The sequence below is a fragment of the Carlito syrichta genome, unplaced genomic scaffold (genome assembly GCF_000164805.1).
Source record: "Carlito syrichta isolate Samal-C Ts95f unplaced genomic scaffold, Tarsius_syrichta-2.0.1 Scaffold287539, whole genome shotgun sequence".
In the NCBI taxonomy this organism is placed as follows: domain Eukaryota; kingdom Metazoa; phylum Chordata; class Mammalia; order Primates; family Tarsiidae; genus Carlito; species Carlito syrichta.
In genome coordinates, this window is record NW_007231635.1 from 171,063 (window position 1) to 191,585 (window position 20,523).

The following is a 20,523-nucleotide window of genomic DNA, read 5'->3' on the forward strand; positions in this document are numbered from 1 at the left end:
GCAACAGGAGCACATTTTTTTTCTTGGACTGGAAATTGCAAGGTAATCAACAGAATTGGAGAGAGGGGCTTTCTTGTGTTCCAGTCACTTCTCAAAGAACAAAAAAATGACCAGACATTAATAAATCCTCATAACGGGCCATTGCTTTGCTAAGCATTGGACTGGCCACATGATTCTTTGAGCTATGGCAGGCCATGTTTCCTAGCTTTGGTTCCCTCCCCTACCTCCTCTCTCTCTCTCTCTCTCTCTCTCTCTCTCTCTCCAATTTACTTTCTAAATAAACTATATTTTCCAATCTAAAAAAAAAAATCCTCATCATAGATTTAAATGTTTCTATGTAATGGGAAGCAGCAAAGAAAGACTTAATTTGGGCAAATTTCATTTTTTTCTTTACATTTCCAAAGAAAACCCAGAATGCCTTCTAGGTCACAAGTCACAGTTCTCTTTTCCCCTACTGGCCGTGGTTGTGGGAATCAACAGAGCGTTTGTGCCACGGCTCACAACGCAGACAGGACTGGGGAAAAGGCCTGTATTGTGGTGAGCCATTCACAGTAGTGAATTTCCTTCTAGTGAAATCAACAGCTCGCTGTTAACATGGATCATTAGCTCAGGCTTAGAAATATTTTCATTATGGTCAATTTCTGTGGCAATGCTGTTTTTGTGAGGGGATGTGTCTGGTTAACTTCACAGCTGACAGACTCTGGTGCTGAGTCTTTAAGTGGACAGCAGGAGTCACTAAGGGTCCCCTAATTCCTAGTCTGCAGAGAGTATAGGAGCAACTAGTTTTTAAATACAAACATTTGACATAAACCATGTTCTAACCTCAGCCTCTAAAAAAAGGCTGTGAATGGCAGTATTTTTTTTGAAAGCAAAAATTGCAGACTATCTGCATGTCTGATTAAGCACTCTAGTATGTAAAGCCACTCAAGTTGGTATTTATCCTAGAATTTGTTATAATATGGAAAGTGCTGATCTTATAACATCAAAGGGGGGAAAAATCAGGTAGCAAAATTATATATGCAGCCTGATCTCCAAGTCACGGAGAAAACATACAAGGGAAAAATTCTAGGAAGATGAACACTATAAGGCCAGGTACAGTGGCTCATGCCTGTAACCCCAGCACTTTGGGAGGCAGAGGTAAGAAGACTGCCTGAGTCCAGGGGTTCAAGACCAGCCTGGGCAAATTGGTGAGACCTCATCCCTACAATAAATCAAAAATTAGCTGGGTGTGGTGGTGCACACTTGTAGTTCCAGGTACTTGAAAGGCTGAGGCGGAAGGATCACCTGAGTCTACAGGTTGAGACTGTGATGGCCAAGAGCGTGCTGCTATACTCTAGTCTGGGCCAGAGTAAGATTCCGACTAAAAAAAAAATTTTTTTTTCTCTGTTAAGGAGAAAATGTTTTATTATTATTCTTTTAAAAGGCAAAAAGTTACATCATCACATTTAAATCCCGTTTTCCCCCTTGACACTCTGTATCAGTAAAAGTATGTCATGACTCATAGGGTCCTTTGGCCCTCAACACCAAGAGGCAATTGCCCTGAAATCGGGGAACAGAAAGGTGAACGCCAGAAGGACATCTTTGCTGTGTCTTAAGGTATGCCTCTGATTTTTAGGAAGTGAAGCATCTTCAGTTTCAAATCAATGTTTGCTGGGGGCTAATCAAGGATATTCAGCACCATGCTGGCTGCTGAATTTGATGGCAGCTTCTCCTAATTAAAATATGAACTAGCCATGACAACTCTGTAGATTAAACAAAAGAAAAACCTAAGGCAATCTATTCAACCCGGAAGCTACAGTAATTTTACCTGTTATGCTGAGATTTAAAGAAATGAGAAATAGATTCAACACGCATTCCTCTCCCAGAAATAGATACAAAAGATTTTATGTCTCCCCTCTTCCACATAACAGTTTAAAAGAAAGATCAAATAACAAATGTAAAACACAATGTTATAGACTCCTACAGACAGCAAAACAGATACACAAATAAAGGATAAAAACCACATAATCATCTCATCTCAGCAGACACAGAAAAAGCATTTGACAACACTCGGCACCTTTCCATGATAAAAATACTCAACAAACTGCGAATGGAAGGAAACAAAGTAGGAGTGGAAGGAAATTTCTTCAACCTAATAAAGGACATCTATGAAAAACCCACAACTAACAAGGCACTCAATGAGCAAGACTGAACGCTTTCCCCCTGAGATCAAGAACAAGACAAAGATGTTCACTTGTGCTACTTCTATTCAACTTTGTATTAGAGGGTCCAGTCAGGGTAAGTAGGCAAGAGAAGAAGCAAAAGATATTCAGTTTAGAAAAGTACAACTATCCCTGTTTGCAGATGACATAATCTTATATTTTAAGAATCGTAAAGAATCTCCCAAATACTACTATAACTAATAAACAAGTCAAGCAAAGATAGAGGAACAAGATCAGTATACAAAAACCAATTGTGCTTCTATATAACGGCGAAGAACAAACTGAAAAGTAAATTAAAGTAATTCTATTCACAATAGCGTCAAAAAGAATACTCAGGATAAATTTAGCAAATGTTTAAGATTTGTATTGTACAGTGAAAACTGCAAAGCACCATGGAAAGAAATCAAAGATCTAAATAAATGGAAAGGCATCCCATGTTTATTACTTGAAAAGCAATATTATTAAATGGTGGTACTTCCCAAATTGACCTACAGATTCAATCCCTATCAAAGTTCCAGCTGTCGTTTTTACAGAAATTAATAGGCTGATCCTAAAAGTCACATGATAATGTAAGGGGTCCAACATAGCCAAAACAATCTTGAAAAGGAAAAAAGTTGGAAGTCTCAAACTACTTGACTTTAAAATTAACTACAAGTTATCAAGATACTGGTGTAAGGACAGAAATACAGAACACTGGAATAGAACTGAAAGTCTAGAAACAAAACCTTACATTTGTAAGGATGAATGATTTTTGACAAGGGTGTCAAGACAAGTCAATGGGGAAAAAACAAACTTTTCAGCAAATGGTGGATATCCCATAAAGAATAAAGTTGGAGTCCCTCCTCTTCCACATACAAAAATGAACTCAAATGGGTCAAAGGCCTACATGTAAGAGCTAAAACTCTAATGCTCTTAGAAGAAAACATAGGTATAAATCTTCATAATCTTAGATTAGGCAATGATTTCTTAGACATGACACCAAAAATACAAGCAACAAAAGGAAAAAAACAGATAAGTTGGACTTTATCAACATTCAAAAATTTGATGCTTTAAGAGACACCATTAAGAAAGTGAAAAGACAACCCACATAACGGGAGAAGATATTTTTAAACAATAATGTTTATGGCAGCACTATTTATAAGAGTCAAAAAAGTAGAAATAATCTAAATGACCATCAACAGATGAACAAATGAACAAATGTGGTATACCCATCCAATGGAATATTATTCAGCCATAAAAAGGAATGAAGTACTGATACATGCTTAGCATGAATGGACCTGGAAACAGATGCTAAGAGAAAAAAACCAGCCATAGAAGTCCAGATTATATGATTCATTTCATATGAAATATCCAGAAGAGGCAAATCTATAGAAATAGAAAGTAAATTGGTGGTTACCAGGGGCAGGGACATAGGGGGATGGGAATGACAACTAACGGAAGCGGGCTTTCTTTTGGGGGTGATTAAAGTGTTCTGGAATCGGATAGTGGTGATGGTCGCACAACTCGGTGAATATATTAAAAATCAAAGACTGTAAATTTTATGTGTGTGAGTGCTATGGTATAAAATTATATCTCAATAAAGCTGTTATTAAAAACAAACAGATACACAATCAAGGAGGTCCATATTTTCTCTGCTCTTTCCAAACCTAAGGGCATAAATCAATATTTACCCTTATTAACTTAAAGGTTAAGAGATGCTAGAAGATTAGTTCACTATATACCATAAAAGGTCATAGTAAAACAAGATAATATTAATAAAAAACAAGCTTTATTAGAGTATACCTTACCTTTAATGTAGATGTTAATAATTCGATTCAATAAATATCTTGACTAAATTATACCAAGCCAATGGATACCTGAATTTTTACAGATGAGTATTAATTTATACATTCAGAAATTTCTAACTAATCCAGGGCAGAGTTAGTGAAAACATTCAGTTTCAAATCACAAATGGTAACTCATCACACTGGTATTCTAAATAAGATTGGGGTTTAAAACGTTTAAATCATCGTCCTGCTAAAACATGCACACACACAGAGGATTTCTGTGAATTACACAGATGAGTAAAAAACATTTCTCTTTGAGAATATCTCTGCCATTTAAAAAAGTGGACATTTCTGCCTTACAGCATTAAAACACGCTACTTTGCCGGGTTTGGTGGCTCAGCCTGTAATCCCCGCACTTTGGGAGGCCGAGGTGAGTGGATTGCCTGAGCCTGCGGGTTCGAGACCCGCCTAGGCAACTTGGTGAGACTTCATCTCTACAATAAATCCCAAAAAAAATCAGCCGGGCGTGGTAGCGTGCGCCTGTAGTTCCAGCTACTCGGAAGGCTGAGGCGGAAGGATCGCCGGAGCCCGGCAGGTCGAGGCTGCGGGGGCCGGGAGCGGCCACTGCACTCCGGTCTGGGCGACAGAGTGAGACTCCAACTCAAAAAAAAAACAAAACAAAAAAACCACGCTACTTACCAAAGATAAAACCGTTTTGGCACAGACGCTCAAATGATCTTGTTTTAATCAACCTTCTCACAGATAACACCGTTAGTAACTATTTTTAACAAATCAGGTTGACTGACATCGTCATTCGTGCCACAGCAGCTCTGGTAACTCAACTAATTTATAGGAAATCCTTTTCCGATCCAAGAGTGAAGTGAGTAATAAGACTGGGCTACTCTCCCCTGGATGGATACACTGCTCTAGTAGCTGGCCCAAGAACAGTCATCACCACCCTCAGCCTAGAAGTCCCTAAGCATGGAAAGTCAAGCCTTGGGAGGACTGGAGTCTTAGCTCTGAATGGTCCATGTTGGGCAAGCCACTTAGCCCGGGAAGGCTCAGTTCTCTCCTTGCTTTTTTTCTTTGAGTCGGAGTCTCACTCCGTCACCCAGACTGGAAGGCATTGGCGCTCCCGGCCCCCTCAGCCTTGACCCGCTGGGCTCCGGCGGTCCTTCCGCCTCAGCCTTCCAAGGAGCTGGAACTATAGGCGCGCGCTACCACGCCCGGCTGATTTTTGATTTACTGTAGAGATGAGGTCTCGCCAAGTTGCTCAGGCGGGTCTCGAACCCGCGGGCTCCGGCCATCCACTCACCTCCGCCACCCAAAGCGCGGGATGACAGGCTGAGCCACTGAGCCCGGCTCTCCTCGCTTTATTACTCAACTATGTTTCCTCAAAGATCTGAAGTAGCTAAGTTTCTTTCAACTTTTTAAATTTAAATTGAACATTTTTTTGAGACAGAGTCTTACTCTGTCACCCAGGCTAAAGTACAGTGGCACAATCATGGCTCACTATAGCCTCAACCTCCTGGGCTCAAGCGATTCTTCCAAGCTGGAACTACAGGTGAGTGCCAGCACGCCTGGCTAATTTTTGTATTTTTTGTAGAGATGAGGTCCACTATATTGCCCAGGCTGCCACTAACCTCCTGGGCTCAAGTGATTTGCCAGCCTCAGCCTCCCAAAGTGCTGGAATTACAGGTGTGAGCCACCGTGCCCAGCTCATTTATTTTTTGTAGAAACGGGGTCTTGCACTGTTGTTCAGGCTGGTCTTGAGCTCCTGGCCTCAAGCAATCCTCCCGTCTTAGCCTCTCAAAGTGCTGGAATTATAGGCGTGAGTCACCGTGCCTGGCCTCCATTTACTTTTTTTTGAAACAAGGGCAGACATGAAAACATGCATTCACACAATGTTCATAGCAGCATTATTTATAATAATCAAGAACTGGAAACACCCAAATGTCCATCAACAGATGACTAGATAAAATGTGGCATAAAGTCCATACAAGGGAATATTACTCAGTCATAAAAATGAACAAAGTGCCGATACATGCTACAACATGGGTGACCCTTGAAAGCATCACGCTCCTTAGGAGAAGCCAGACGCAAAGTTCACATTTTACACTCCACGCATGTGAAATGTCCTCAACAGGCAAACCTAGAGACAGAAAGCAGACAGTGGCTGCTGAAGAATGGGTGATTGGTGGGCGTGGGCTAAGGCGTGCAGGGATTCTTGAGAATAACGAAAACGTTCTAAAATTGACTGGGGTGCTGATCACACAACTCTGCGACTACACGAAAAACCAGTGAATTATGCCAATGATATCTACTAAAGCTGTTTTAAAAAACGAGGGCATCTGATCACAGCTCTAGCGTGTCTCTAGCTCCGACTGTGATTCCACAGGAATCTCGGCTCACCTGAGGTTTGGAAGTCTATCTCAATGGGATTGGAGAGACTGGTTGCTGCTTCTCGCCAAAGGCTGCCCCTGACAGGAGACCATGCTGTCACCACGCAGCGGTACAGCCCTGCGTCTGAGACCTGAGTCTGGTACATTCGGTAGCGGAATTCATCCTCCTGCACTTTTTCGAGCACGACGCCATCCACCCGCGAAGCGTCCGTCCAGTTCTCCAGCTTCACCACAGAATCCTGGTCCAGGGAGATGATGTACTTGGTTTCGTTGGGGCTGGAGAGGTCTCCGACAGGCTTCTCGGCCGTGATGAGAACGGAATAGCGTGGCGACTTGATATTCTTGGAAGATACTTTGCAAGTCATCTCAAATGTATTTCCTGCGGCAAAGAAAGGCTTTGGCTGCCGCGCCTTCACCACGAGCACAGAATCTGGAATGGAGTACCAGAAGGAGGTGATTTCCAGCAGGTTCCACTAAAACAAATTTGCGACTCAAAGCAAAACGTCAAGGAAGTAGGAATTTATTTGCCAATTGCCACACAATAGCACTTAGGAAAATCTGGAAACCATGAAAGAAAACCATGTGTGTCTGTAAGTGGGCTGCACACACCACCCTGGAAGAACTAATCTGAAGTGATGGAATGAGTTGAGGGGAAAGGGAACTGACAGAATGGGCTTTTAAGGAATTTTTTTTTTGAGGAGGAGGAGTCTCACTCTGTTGCCCAGGCTGGAGTGCTGCAGCATGATCACGGCTCACTGCAGTCTCCACCTCCTAGGCTCAGACGATCCTTCTGCCTCAGTTTCCCAAGGAGCTCAAACTACAGGCACGCACTCCTACACCTGGCTAATTTTTTATTTTTATTTTCGTAGAGATAAAGTCGCGCTATGTTGCCCAGGCTGGTCTCACATTCCTGGGCTCAAGCAATACTCCCGCCTTGGCCTCCCAAAGGGTGGGGATTACAGGCATGAGCCACCACGCCCAGCCTGCTTTGGAGGATTTTTAAGTCCCTGAGAAGTTTCACCAAGAGAGAGAATCTGGGACACTGCTGGTGGCCCCTCAGGCTGTGAGGGAGAGCACGCTCTTCATGAGTTAGAAGAGGCAGCTGGACGTGACACCCAGGTCAGGCTCTCGGCCACAGCATCTGCCTCCCAACCCCTACCCCCAGGGTGTGCGGAGGGCAGGGGAAGTGCCCCTGGCTGAGCCAGCCTGTGCAGAGGAGAAGAGTGAAGGGGGTGAGCTCTCCCTGTTTAATTCCATGATGGGGAACGTTCCAGAACAGACTTCTCACTACAGTGACTGGAGCACATATAGTTGTAGGTCTAATCATTTCCTCCTGGTTTATACTTTAATTTTTCAGTAAGGCCGTCTGAACGTTTTGAGAAGCGTCTCTGGCTACGCCAGCTTCAGGTGAAGTGTGTGACTCCCTGTTTCTCTGTCAAAACAACGATGTCTAAGCATGTACACGTTAGAACTCACCTACTATCGTAGCACAGAGTCAGACACGTGGAAGCTACTTAAATATTTGCTGAATGGATGAAAAATTAATCAGACCCTCTTTTCCTCCTTTAACGAGATGATAAATCCCTATAATCTGTCCCGCTACAAGATGAACTTTTTTGGGAACACGTGTTCCACCAAACCCATTCGCAGAACATGTATGTTACACACACTCTCCAGAATCACTGATTTCTGAAGTTCCGCTGAGCCACCCCCCTATTTTTTTTTTTATTCTGAGTTGGGGCTCTCACTCTGTCACCCAGTCTGGAGTACAACGGCACGATCACAGCTCACCTCAGCCTCAACATCCTGGGATCAGGCAACCCTCCTGCCTCAGCCTCCTGAGTACGACTACAGGCTCACGCTACCACACTTGGCTAATTGTATTTTTTTGTAGAAACGAGGTCTCGCTATGTTGCCCAGTCTGGTCTTCAACTCCTGGGCTCAAGCAATCCTCCTACCTCAACCTCCCAAGTGCTGACATTACAGGTGTGAGTCACCAGGCCTGGCCCCACATTCTTTCTTGATTCTCCTATGAGTTTGGTCATTCATTCATTCATTCATTCAACATGTACGTATTGAAAGCCTTCCATATTCCAGGTATGGGAATACAATGGCAAACAAATACACACAAAACTCCCTCCCTTCATAGGCCAGTGGAGGAAGACAAACAAAATAAATAAGCTAAAAGTACAGTGTAGTTAGCTGGCAACACATGTGGAAGAGAAAATAAGTCAGGCCAGGAAGAGAAAAAGGGTGGGTTTGCCTATGGGGAGGCTGTATGTGTGTCATAATTTTAGATAGATTGACCAGGGACGTCCTCACTGAGAATGTAACATTTAAAAAAGCACCCGGGCCAGGTACAGTGGCTCCTATCTACAATCCTAGCACTTTGAGAGGCCAAGGCGGGAAGACTGCTGGAGCCCAGGAGTTCAAGACCCGCCTGGGCAAAATAGTGAGACCTCACGTCTACAAAAAATAAAAAAAGTTAGCCAGGCATGGTGGCTTGCCTGTAGCCCTAGCTGTTCAGGGACTGAGGCAGAAGAAGGGCCTGAATCCAGGAGGCTGAGGTTGCTGTGAGCCATGATCATCATGAGTACCACTGCCCTCCCGCTTGAGCGACAGAGTGAGACTCCGATTCAAAAAAAAAAAAAAAAAACAACTTAAAAAAAAATAGTAAGAGAGTCAGGTGCAGTGGATTATGACTGTAAACCCAGCATTTTGCAGAGGCAGAGAGAAGAGAATTGCCTGAGCCCATGGGTTTGGGAATAGCCTGGGCAACTTGGCAGAACCTCTATAATCAAAGAAAAAAATTAGCCGGGCGTGGTGGCACGGCTTGTGGTTCCAGCTACTTGGAAGGCTAAGGGGGAAGGATTCCCTGAGCCCAGCAGGTCGAGGCTGCGGTGGCTGTGAGCATGCCACAGCACCCCAGCCTGGGCGACAGATTGAGACTCCTACTCAAAAAATAAATAAATAAGATAAAAATTTAAAAAGAACCTGAATGAGGTGCTACAGCAAGTGCCATCCATCTTGGGAAAAGCATTATTCTTTTTTTTTTTTTGAGTTGGAGTCTTACTCTGTCGTCCAGACTGGAGTGCAGTGGCCGTTCCTGGCCACCACAGCCTAGACCTGCCGGGCTCCGGCGATCCTTCTGCCTCAGCCTTCCGAGTAGCTGGAACTACAGGCATGCGCTACCATGCCTGGCTGACTTTTGATTTATTGTAGAGAAGAGGTCTCATCAAGTTACCCAGGCGGGTCTCAAACCCGCAGGCTCAGACAATCCACTCACCTCAGCCTCCCAAAGCGTGGGATTACAGGCTGAGCCACCGAGCCCGGCTGGAAAAAACATTACTCTAAGTGAGGGAACAGCAGGTGGAAAGGGACAAGGCAGGTACACGCCTGGGACGTCTTAGCAGCATGGAAGGGCAGAATGAAAGGGCGCGTGGAGTGGGTGTGGGGAAGGGTGGCAGAAGATAACAGGAACAGGACACTGAAGGCCATGGGAGGACTCTGGGTTTTGCTCTGAGTGAGATGGGGAGGCTTCAAAGGCTTACAGCAGAGGAGCTTTGTGACCTGACTGACATTTGAACAGGATGGTGACAGCTGCTGTGTGCGAGGGCAGAGTGAGGACACCTGGGAAGAGGCTGGGGCTGTGATCCAGGCTAGAGTGAGGGCAGCGCAGCCACGGTGGAGTGTGAGGAGGGGTTCCGTTCTACATCAGTTGTAAGAAGGAGGGGTTGAGGAGGGTGTTGCTCTGAGCATTCGAACCACCATGCAGGGCTAGGTCGGGAGGAGAGAGCTGGCAGGGAAGACAGGAAGCCCCCTTCTGAACACAGGTTTGAGATGCCTGTGCGACAAGGAGAAGTGTCAAGAAAGCAACATCATACTGAGTCTGGAATTCTGGAAAGAGGTTCAGGAGTCACTGGGGCATAGATCGTAATTAAATTTGGGCAGATGCAGCCGTCCGTGCCAGTAGTTTGGAGGCCGAGGCGAGAGGATTGCTTGAGTCCAGGAGTTTGAGACCAGCTTAGGCAACCTAGTGAGACCTCGGCTCTACAAAAAATACAAATAAAAACATTAGCCAGGCCTGGTGGTGGGTGCCCGTAGTCCCACCGGGAGATTGAGGTGGGAGGATTGCCTAAGCCCAGGAGGTTGGGGTTGTGGTGAGCCATGATTGTGCCACCGTGCTTTAGCCTGGGTGACAGAGTGAGACTCTAATTCAAATTGATTGATTGATTGATTGATTAATGAGATCAGAAGGCATCACCAAGGGAGTTAGATTACATAGAAATGAAGTTCAAGGTGTGTCCTGAGGTAGTCTTGTGTTTGAGGATCGGGAAACGGAACGAGAACCAGCAAAGGAGGCTGAGAAGCGGCAGCTCATGAGGTTGGAAGAAAGCCCTGGGAAGGCGGGATCCCACAAGCCAAGGGGGAAATGACAGCACTTCCAAGGAGGAGGAAACGATCACCTGCGTTAAATCTTGCTAAGTCAGACGGCTTGGTGGCTCAGCCTGTCATCCCAGCGCTTTGGGAGGCTGAGGTGAGTGGATTGCCTGAGCCCGTGAGTTGGAGACCCACCCGGGCAACTTGGCGAGACCTCATCTCTACAATTAATCAAAAAAATTAGCCAGGCGTGGTAGCACGCACCTGTAGTTCCAGCTACTTGGAAGGCTGTCGCGGAAGGATCACCGGAGCCCAGCTGGTCGAGGCTGCGGTGGCCGAGAGCGGCCACTGCACTCCAGTCTGGGTGACAGACTGAGACTCCAACTCAAAAAACAACAGCAACAACAACAAAGTCTCTCCAGTAAAAGGTACCGCAGGCTGGGCTCGGTGGCTCAGCCTGTAATCCCACGCTTTGGGAGGCCAAGGTGAGTGGATTGCCTGAGCCCGCAGGTTCGAGACCCGCCTGGGCAACTTGGTGAGACCTCATCTCTACAATAAATCAAAAAATTAGCTGGGCATGGTAGTGCGCGCCTGTAGTTCCAGCCACCTGGAAGGCTGAGGTGGAAGAATCACTGGAGCCCAGAAGGTAGAGGCTGCGGTGGCCGGGAACGTGCCACTGCACTCCAGTCTGGGTGACAGAGTGAGACTGTGACTCAAAAAAAAAAAAAACTTGCTAAGTCAAATAAGATAACTGACAACAGGACTCTGCAACACGTTGATCACTGGTCATCTCAACAGAAGCAGCAGGGGGAAAAGTCTGATGAGAGCAAACACTAGAGAGACACTGAGTGTAGACAAATCCAATCTTTCTGCTATAAAAGCAAAGAGAGAGGGTAATATAGGTGGACAAGTGGGTGTGGGAAACAATGATGAAGAAGGAAGCAGGATCAAGATCAGTTTAGCTTAAAGAGAGAGAGAGAGAGCTCCAACAATCAATGGGAACAGTCCAGAAGAGACAGAAACACATAAGACATGAGAGGGAGGAGCCATGTGCCTGAATCGTGAGAGGAGCTGGCCTCACTGGGACACACACCAGGTAGCATGGGCTCGGCACTGGGGTAAGATAAATGGGAATTCTCTCAACTGTCTACTTTTTTTAGGGAAATAGGAAGCTGGACCAGCAGCGAGGGAGGAGACACTTGCAGAGAGAGAAGGCGGCATGCAGTAATCACTTGGGAGAGTGGGGAAGTCAACAGATTAAGTAAACACAGAATGATTCTCAGGCAGGGCTGAGAGTCCACTTGACTCAAATGATCGTAGTTTTAAGTGCAACCAGTCAACACATTTGAATGTTTCTCTCCTACCACATTTAAGTCTACACACACAGGTGGGGAGGTGGCAGACAGCCGGCTTTGAACTAGTCTGTGGTTTAGTCAGAGAATAACACAGATCAAGAGAGGGCAAGGGAATGGGGAAGACCGACTGGGAATTTAGGCGAGGTAATAAGGTGACCGGCCACAAAACTTATCCCTACCTCTCACCCTTGGACATGTCTAAGGACGAGAGAGGATGCTATAATTAGGACAACAGGCGTAAACTGGACTGCCCTGAGCAGATGGACTCCCCAGGTAAGAGAGAAGTGAAGACACAGTGGAAGGGAAGGGCCATGTGGGGTGGTAGGATTAATAAGCTGTACGCCCCGGCTGGGTGCAGTGGCTCACACCTGGAATCCCAGCACTTTGGGAGGCCAAAGTGGGAGGACTGCTTGAGGCCACGAGTTTGAGACCAGCCTGGACAACACAGTGAGACCCCAGCTCTATAAGAAATCGAAAAATTAGTCCACAACCGAAGTCCCAGCTACTTGGGGGGATGCCCAGGAGGTCGGGGTGCAGTGAGCTGTGATTGTGCCTCTGCACTCCAGCCTGAGTGACAGAGGGAGACCCCAACTCAAAAAAAAAAAAAAAGATTGTTGGTCCCAGTAGGGCTGGAGGGTTGTTGTAGGAATACTAGGAGGCGTGATCTAGAAAGACAGAAGGTATGTTTAGAGCACAGGATGCTTGAAATGGAGACCATGCAGGGGTCTCAGTTATCGGAAGGGAAATGATCTAACACAGGGCAGAGGCATGGGCCTGAAGAGCCAAAACAGGATAGGCGACATGATCACTAGAGAGGACAAGGGACTGAGAATGGCAGGATCATCTATATTAGCTTTTTCCACCTTGGTTGCACATGGGACTCACTGTGGGGGTGTTTAAAAATGCCGGTGCCCAGACTGCACAGACTTCGGACCAACCAAAATAGATATTCTGGTAGAACCCAAGCACTGGTATTTTCTGTTATATAGAGACAGTTTCTCGCTGTGTTGCCCAGGTTGTTCTTGGCCTCCTGGTCTCAAGCAATCCAACGACCTTGGCCTCCCAAAGTGCTGGGATTATGGGCGTGAGCAACTATGCCCGGTCAGTATTTAATTATTCTTTATTTTTTAAATTTTTTTTTTTTTACCTGCTGGGCTCCGGCGATCCTCCCGCCTCAGCCTCCCGCCTCAGCCTTCCGAGTAGCCGGAATTACAGGCGCGTGCTACCACGCTCGGCTAATTTTTTGATTTATTGTAGAGATGAGGTCTTGCTGCCCAGGCGGGTCTCGAACCCACGGGCTCAGGCAATCCACTCACCTCAGCCTCCCAAAGGCGTGGGATTACAGCCTGAGCCACTGAGCCCGGCTAGTATTTATTTCTTTAAAGCTCCTAGGGTGATTCCAGTTATAACCCAGTCTCTACATGGATATTGAAGTTAGCAAGACAGGAGCAGTATCAGAGAGTAGTCGTGAAACAAAAGCCAACATTCGAAGGCTAAATGGAGGACCCAGGAATCAACAGGTGACAGTAAGGAGAGGAGGTGGCATGGTATGAGGACATGAGATTTAAAGCCGGAGATTTTCAGGAGAGAGGAGAAACGATCTGGAAGCTTCAGTGAGGAACCAGGAAGGCCCCAGCCCCACCTCTAGGCCCAGTCACATGAGGAGGGCTCCAGGGGAAACTTTGCTCAGAGAGGTAGTGTTTAATGCAAGAAAGGGAAAAGGAACATTCCGAGAGAAAGTTCAGGAAACAGGAGATTTTGCCCAAGGTGGTGAGTACGAGAGAGCCCTCTTTGGGGTTTGGGAATAGAGGGGGGATGGCAGTGAGTCCAAAGGGGTGTAGAGCAGGGGTCCCCGGCCCCGGGCCACGGACCGGTACTGGTCCATGGCCTGTCAGGAACCAGGTCGCACAGCAGGAGGTGAGCACCGGGTGAGCGGAGCTCTACATTTTGTTAGATCAACGGTGGCATTAGACTCTCTAAGACTGCGAATCCTATTGCGAACGGTGCACGTGAGGGATCCAGGTTGCGTGCTCCTTGTGAAAATCCAGTGCCTGATGATCCCTTGCCCCCCAACTGGGGAAAAATCGTCTTCCAAGAAACCGGTCCCTGATGCCAAAAAGATTGGAGACCACTCGTGGAGAGGGTCATATGATGACTTGTGTCCAAGGCACGAAGCCTCGTGTACATGGTGACCTACAGGGTTAACTGTGCATCCAGAAACAAACGGTGGGGTGACTGAAGCCAAAGCCAAACAAACACGGACAATGAACACGAATAAAGCGCCTACCTTCCGATGCCCAAAAGATGTTGACGGGCTTGGAGAAGACATCCTTGCTCTTCACCCAGCTGCTATTCCGCTGCCTGGTCCAGGCTGACACGGCACAGTAATAACTGCCTCTGTCTTCGTCTGTGGTTCTTTGGATCCGGAAACTGAACGTGTCTGTGTGCTCCTTAGAAAAAATAAACTCTCCGTCCTGGGCCCGCTGCTCGCTCCGCTCTCCATACTTCAGCGTCCAGTCCCCATCCATGACTGCAAGAAGCTCGCTGGCCACCACGTCGTCACTACGCCGGTTCATCCTGTAGTACCATGAAACCGTAAAGCGGACACTGGCCTCGGCGCCCTTCGTGTTCACTACTCGGCATTCCAGCTCCGTGGGATCATCCGCAAACCCCGGGACCTTGGAAGCATTCAGGTACACCTGGTACTCTGGTTCTGAACGAGAGAGGGAGAGAAAGGCCAGGAAAAAAGATCATGAGAGCAACATACCGAGAACTAGCAAGAGGAACAAGTACTGCTCTGGTGCTGATCACCGACTGCCTCTTCTACCAGACTGCAGAGAGAGAAACTAGTCTTGTTAGAAGGGCTCCTGGAAGAGTGTTTTTGTAAAACTTGTAAAACACCGCTTCTCATACCCACCACCCCCTGCTCAAGAAAACCTCCCAAGATCAGAAGCCAAATGCCCTTGGCCAGAGTTCAGATCTTTCCATAGGGTTGGGGTCTACTGTCAGTGTCCCCAAGAGGTTAAAGTCTTCTGAGAAGGATCTCTTAAGAAGTGCAGTTGGCCAGGCATGGTGGCTCATACCTGTAACCCCAGACCTCTGAGAGGCCAAGGCAAGAAGATTGTTTGACCCTAGGAGTTTGAGACCAATGTGGGCAACATAGCGTGATCTTGTCTCTACAAAATATTTAAAAATTTGCCAGGAAGGGTGGCAGGTGCTTGTAGTCCCAATAACTCAGAAGGCTGAGGCTATAGTGAGCTGTGATTGTGCCACTGCACCCCAGCCTAGGTGATAGAGTGAAACCCTAACTTGATTAAAAAAAAAAAGAAGTGCAATGTCCACACTCTACCAAATGACTCTGGGATGCTAAGCAAGCCCAGAGACCTCCAAAGACCCCACTGGAGCACCCCACCCCAGAGCATATCCTAGAACTCAAGGCCCATCAATTCTCCCGTGGTGCAGGCTGTCATACTTGGCCCTCAGATCATCATTCCCCTACACATTCTTCTCTTCACTTCACTGTTCCTCTAGCTTCTTCCACTGAATCTGTGTTCAGCGGTCCACAAACGCCTCCCCCTCCATCCTTCAAGGACTCCCCAAAGGACATTCTTGTCACTGCTGCATGTAACTCACCTGTCTCTCTATGAACCTGACCCTAGTAAAGCCCGCTAACTTGTGAGCACCCCACTTCCCCACCCAGTCCCAACTCTGACAGGGGTGGGAGGAAAGCTAGCACTCACCCAGGATCCCCCCCTCACGGCCACAATCCTGTGATTTTTCACTTGTATATATTTTAAAAACCCTCCTTCTTCGGAGGGTCCCTGCACTGATGTGATCCATTTCTGTCCTCACTGACCCCAAGGCTTCCTCCACACCTGCTGAGGAACTAGTGTTCTTTGTGTCTCTCCCAACCCTCTCCATGTGACCCCTAATTACCTGAGGTCCTCCAGTCTCCACACAGTCTCACACCACTGTGGTGACCTGTGTGGGGTGCCCTGCAAACTTACCCTTGTTCTTTAATGTCAACTGGTCCTGACTCCCCAGAAGGGACACTTGTTCTCTGTACTTCCATAAGCCATCTATGTACTCTTGTATGTCAGTGGTGCCACTCCATGAATACTTTTCTCTTGAGAGCTCAACCCCAAGCTCCATTGACACTCACTGCCTTGTATGCAGTAGGCACTCAATAACTGTTTCCTGCTTAATGCTCAGGCTTTTAGGAAAAGGCTAGATTTTTCTTCCGTAGCACTTTGCTTCCTAGGAGAAAAATAATTCTACCTCAACAGAACTTTCCATTTTATCAACACTGACTTTGTCTACATCACCTCGATCAAGAAGTTTAGTTTTATTTAACGATGCTTTTATTTATGACTCATACAGATTATAAACTGCTGAGGTCGAGGAACTGTTCTTTTACGATTTACACTTCTAGTGGAATTTACAACATCATGACTTCTCCAGGAATGACTCAGTGGGCCAGAAAATGGAGAGAATTCAAAATCCTGACTATCAAACGTCACTTCCACTAGCATTTAATTGCTTGTGCCTGTTCACGGTAGCACGTCTTGCTGTGATGTGAGGGTGCTGGGAGAAACACCCTGGGCTGCAGCACCGCTCAAGCTGCAGCTACCCCGGGCCCCCATTTCACAGGCGAGTGGGCCAAGGACGCCTAGCTTGGGGGTGTCCTGTCCCCAGGCTCAGTGTGAACACCCCACACGCCACCCCGCAACAACTGACTGAGGGACACACACCATCAAAATGCCTAAGGCAGGGAATGCTCAGATTACCCCGCCTCTGAGACGTCACACCCTTTTCTCATGTCAAATGTGGGATGCAGCCTCAAAGGCAACGTGGGTGCAAGCCAGGATGACTAAGTTCCTCTGATGTGGAATGGACAGATTTGAACTGGCTATGCCCACCGCAAGATGGCCCTGGGACATGGGACCCCACCCTGCAGCAGCGGCTGGGACCTCTGAGGTCTCGACCCCATTTCAGGCTCAATGCGTTTAAGACCCCTCCTGTGTGTCACCAAGTCACCTTGCGGCGCCAGCTGTGAGGCAGTACACAGCAGTGGTGAGGAGCACGGGCCCAGAGCCAGGCTGCTCAAATCCTGGTTCTGCCATTTACTTGTTGTGCAACCTTGCATCGATTACTCAGATCTCTGGTGGCTCACACTAGTGATCTCAGCGCGTTGGGAGGCCTAGGTGAGGGGATTGCTTGAGCCCAAGAGGTCAAGATCAGCCTGGGAAACATGGTGAAACCCCATCCCTGCAAAAAAAAAAAAAAGGAGCCCAACATGGTGACACATGCCTGTAGTTCCAGCTACTTGAGAAGCCGAGGCTCAAGGGATCCTCCCTTGAGCCCAATGTTTGAGGTTACAGTCAGCTAGGATCATGGCAGTGCACTCCAGTCTGGGCAAGAGAGTGAGACTCAAAAAACAAAAAAACCTCAAAAAACAAACAAAAAAAGAAACAACAGTAACTACTTCATGATGTTATTGTGAGGACTAAGAGTTAAAATATACTCGACTTAACAAGAGCTTAGACTAGCGTATGGTATGGGAGTTGTGTATGTATATTTATGTATATTTTTACACATACACATGTATATGTACATACATATACATACATACATACATACTTACAAGAGGAACCAAAAAAACCCAGAATTTATTTATAAAAAATTGTATATGTATTCTTACATGTTTAAACCTCAGTCACCTTCAAAGTACTCTCCATTTGATGCAATACACCTAGCAAGATGCTCTTCCTGCTGCTAGAAAGTTTGTGAATTCCAGTTTTTGAATTAATCAATTTTGATGCCTTTTAGTACTTCTGTTGTTTTTGTTTCACCTCTCCCACACTGACAAAACATTTCCCTTTGAGGATTTTTTTCCTTTGAGGAAACAAAAAAAGTCGCTCGAGGCAAGAAAGACTGGGGGAAAAGGGGGCAGGGGACAAGGGGTGTGCCGTTTTGGTCAGCAACTGCTAAACACTCAGCGCAGGGTAGGGCAGGTGCGTTGTCATGGTGGAAGAACCAGTCACCTGTTTGCCACAACTTGGGACGTCTCTTCCACAAATTGCGATGCCACTTTCTCAAAACTTCCAGATAAAAACATTGGGCTGGGTGCAGTGGCTCACACCTGTAATCCCAGGACTTCAAGTCTAGGCTGGGCAACATAGTGAGACCTCGTCTGTGCAATAAATTTTAAAAATTAGCCAGATGTGGTGGCTTAAACCTATAGCTCCAACTACCTGGAAGGCTGAGGTGGAAGGATCTCCCGAGCCCAGAAGGTCGAGGCTACAGTAGCCATGACTGTGTTACTACATTCCAGCCTGGACGACAGAGTGAGATTCTGACTCAATAGAGGAACAAATTCTGAGCATGCTACAAAGGGCCTGCCCACCAAAAGATAATTCTGGACTTTTGGGGGCTCCCCCTTATATGTATTTGTGAATTGCTGTTCATAGTTCCTATTCCACGTCTTTCCTCTTTTATTTTTAAGATAGAATCTCATGCTGTGCAGTGACATGACTATAGCTCATTGTAACCTTGAATTTCTGGGCTCAAGGGATCCTTCCACCCAAGCCTCCCAAGTAGCCGGGACTATAGTTGCATGCCACCATGTCCAGCTAATTCTTTTTTGTTTGTTTGTTTGTTGAGTCAGAGTCTCACCTTGTTGCCCAGGTTGAAGTGCAGTTGGCAAACTCACCGCAACCGCAGCCTCAACCTGCTGGACTCGGGTGATCCTTTCGCCTCAGCCTTCCAAGAAGTTGGGACTACAGGTGTGCGCCACCATACCTGGCTAATTATTTATTCACTTAATTGATTGTAAAGATGGGGACATGCCAAGTTGCCCAGGCTGGTCTTCAACCCCCTCAGCTCAGGCAATCCTCTCTCCTCTTCCTCTCAAAGTGCTGAGATTACAGGCATGAGTCACCATGACCAGTAAAATTTTTAAAGTTTTTTTGTAGAGATGGAATCTTGCCATGTTTCCCAGTAATCCTACCTCCTTGGCCTCCCAAAGTGCTGGGATTACAGGAATGAGTCACTGCACCCGATCCATGGTTCCCGTTTCTGAAGAGACAGGGCTTGAAAGAGGTTAATAACTTGCTCACACAGCTCAAAAGGGTTGTACACTTTCTATCACTGCTCAAGTACATCCTCAACTCCCAGATGAACCAAACTTCCTGTCTTCTAAACTTTGTCTTTTCTAAGTTCCAGTGGCCGACCCTGATTTCCAGGAGCACTGAATGCCATGTTGGCAATGATCCTGCTAAGTATCTGCTCCAGAAGACAGCTCCCTACAGGTTGACACCTCAGTCTGACTGGCCGGTGCAATCCAAAACACTGTGCAGCTGCCTGGGGGAACTTCTGTCTCCTAACAGATGACAGACCCTTCCACCCTTCAGGGCTTACTTCCACCCTGGAGCGTATTCTTTCAAAATGGCACCTGTTCCGAGGCAGTTAAAATGATGATGAAGAGAGATAGGTGTTCACTGCAGCATTATTCACAATGGCCAAGATATGAAATCAACCTAAGCGTCCATCAACAGTTTAATGAATAAAGAAAACGAAGTACATATACACAACGGAGTATTATTCGGCCTTTAAATAGAAAGAAATCCTGTCACTTGCAAACCATAGATGAACCCGAAGGACACTGTTAAATGAAATAACCAGACAAGAAACACAAACACCACATGCCCTCACTGACATGTGGCACCTCAAAAAGCTGAACTCGTAGAAGCAGAGAGTAAAATGATGGTTAGCAGGGGACAGGGTGAATGTTAGTCAAAGGACACAAAATTTCGGCTAGACCAAAGGAATACGTTCAAGAAATCTAGGCAGGGCAGGGTGACTCATCTCTGTAATGCCAGCATTTTGGTAATCCAAGGCAGGAGGATCTCTGGAGCCCAAGATTTCAAGACCAGCCTGAGCAACATAGTGAGACCTCATCTCTCTAAAAAAAAAAATCAAACAATTAGTTGGGCATGGTGGCACACACCTGTAGTCCCAGCTACTCGGTAGAGTGAGGCAGGAGGATCGTCAGAGCCCAGCAGGTCAAGGCTATGGTGGCCATGAACGTGCCACTGCACTCCAGCCTGGGTGACAGAGTGAGAAATCTACTCAAAAAAAAAGCCGGACTCAGTGGTTCAGCTTGTAATCCCGCGCCTTTGGGAGGCTGAAGTGAGTGGATTGCCTGAACCTGCAGGTTCAAGACCCACCTGGGCAACCTGGCGAGACTTCGTCTCTACAATAAATAAAAAAATTAGCCGGGCGTGGTAGCACGCGTCTGTAGTTCCAGCTACTTGGAAGGCTGAGGCAGAAGGATCGCCGGAGCCCAGCGAGTCGAGGCTGCGGTGGGCGGGAGCGGCCCCTGCACTCCAGTCTGGGCGACAGAGTGAGACTCCGACTG

At 46.8% G+C, this 20,523-nt stretch overlaps 1 protein-coding gene across 1 annotated transcript in view; it reads right to left on the reverse strand.

Annotated features, from left to right (window-relative positions):
* The window catches only part of PTGFRN (prostaglandin F2 receptor inhibitor), a 76,703-nt gene that overhangs the window by 11,745 nt on the left and 44,435 nt on the right, over window positions 1–20,523 (reverse strand). Inside the window, exons 7-8 of the mRNA XM_021709875.1 lie at window positions 14,392–14,817; window positions 6,380–6,799 (exon numbers count right to left, since the gene is read on the reverse strand). Coding sequence (XP_021565550.1) covers window positions 6,380–6,799; window positions 14,392–14,817 — 846 coding nt within the window. The remainder of the gene's footprint in view (window positions 1–6,379; window positions 6,800–14,391; window positions 14,818–20,523) is intronic.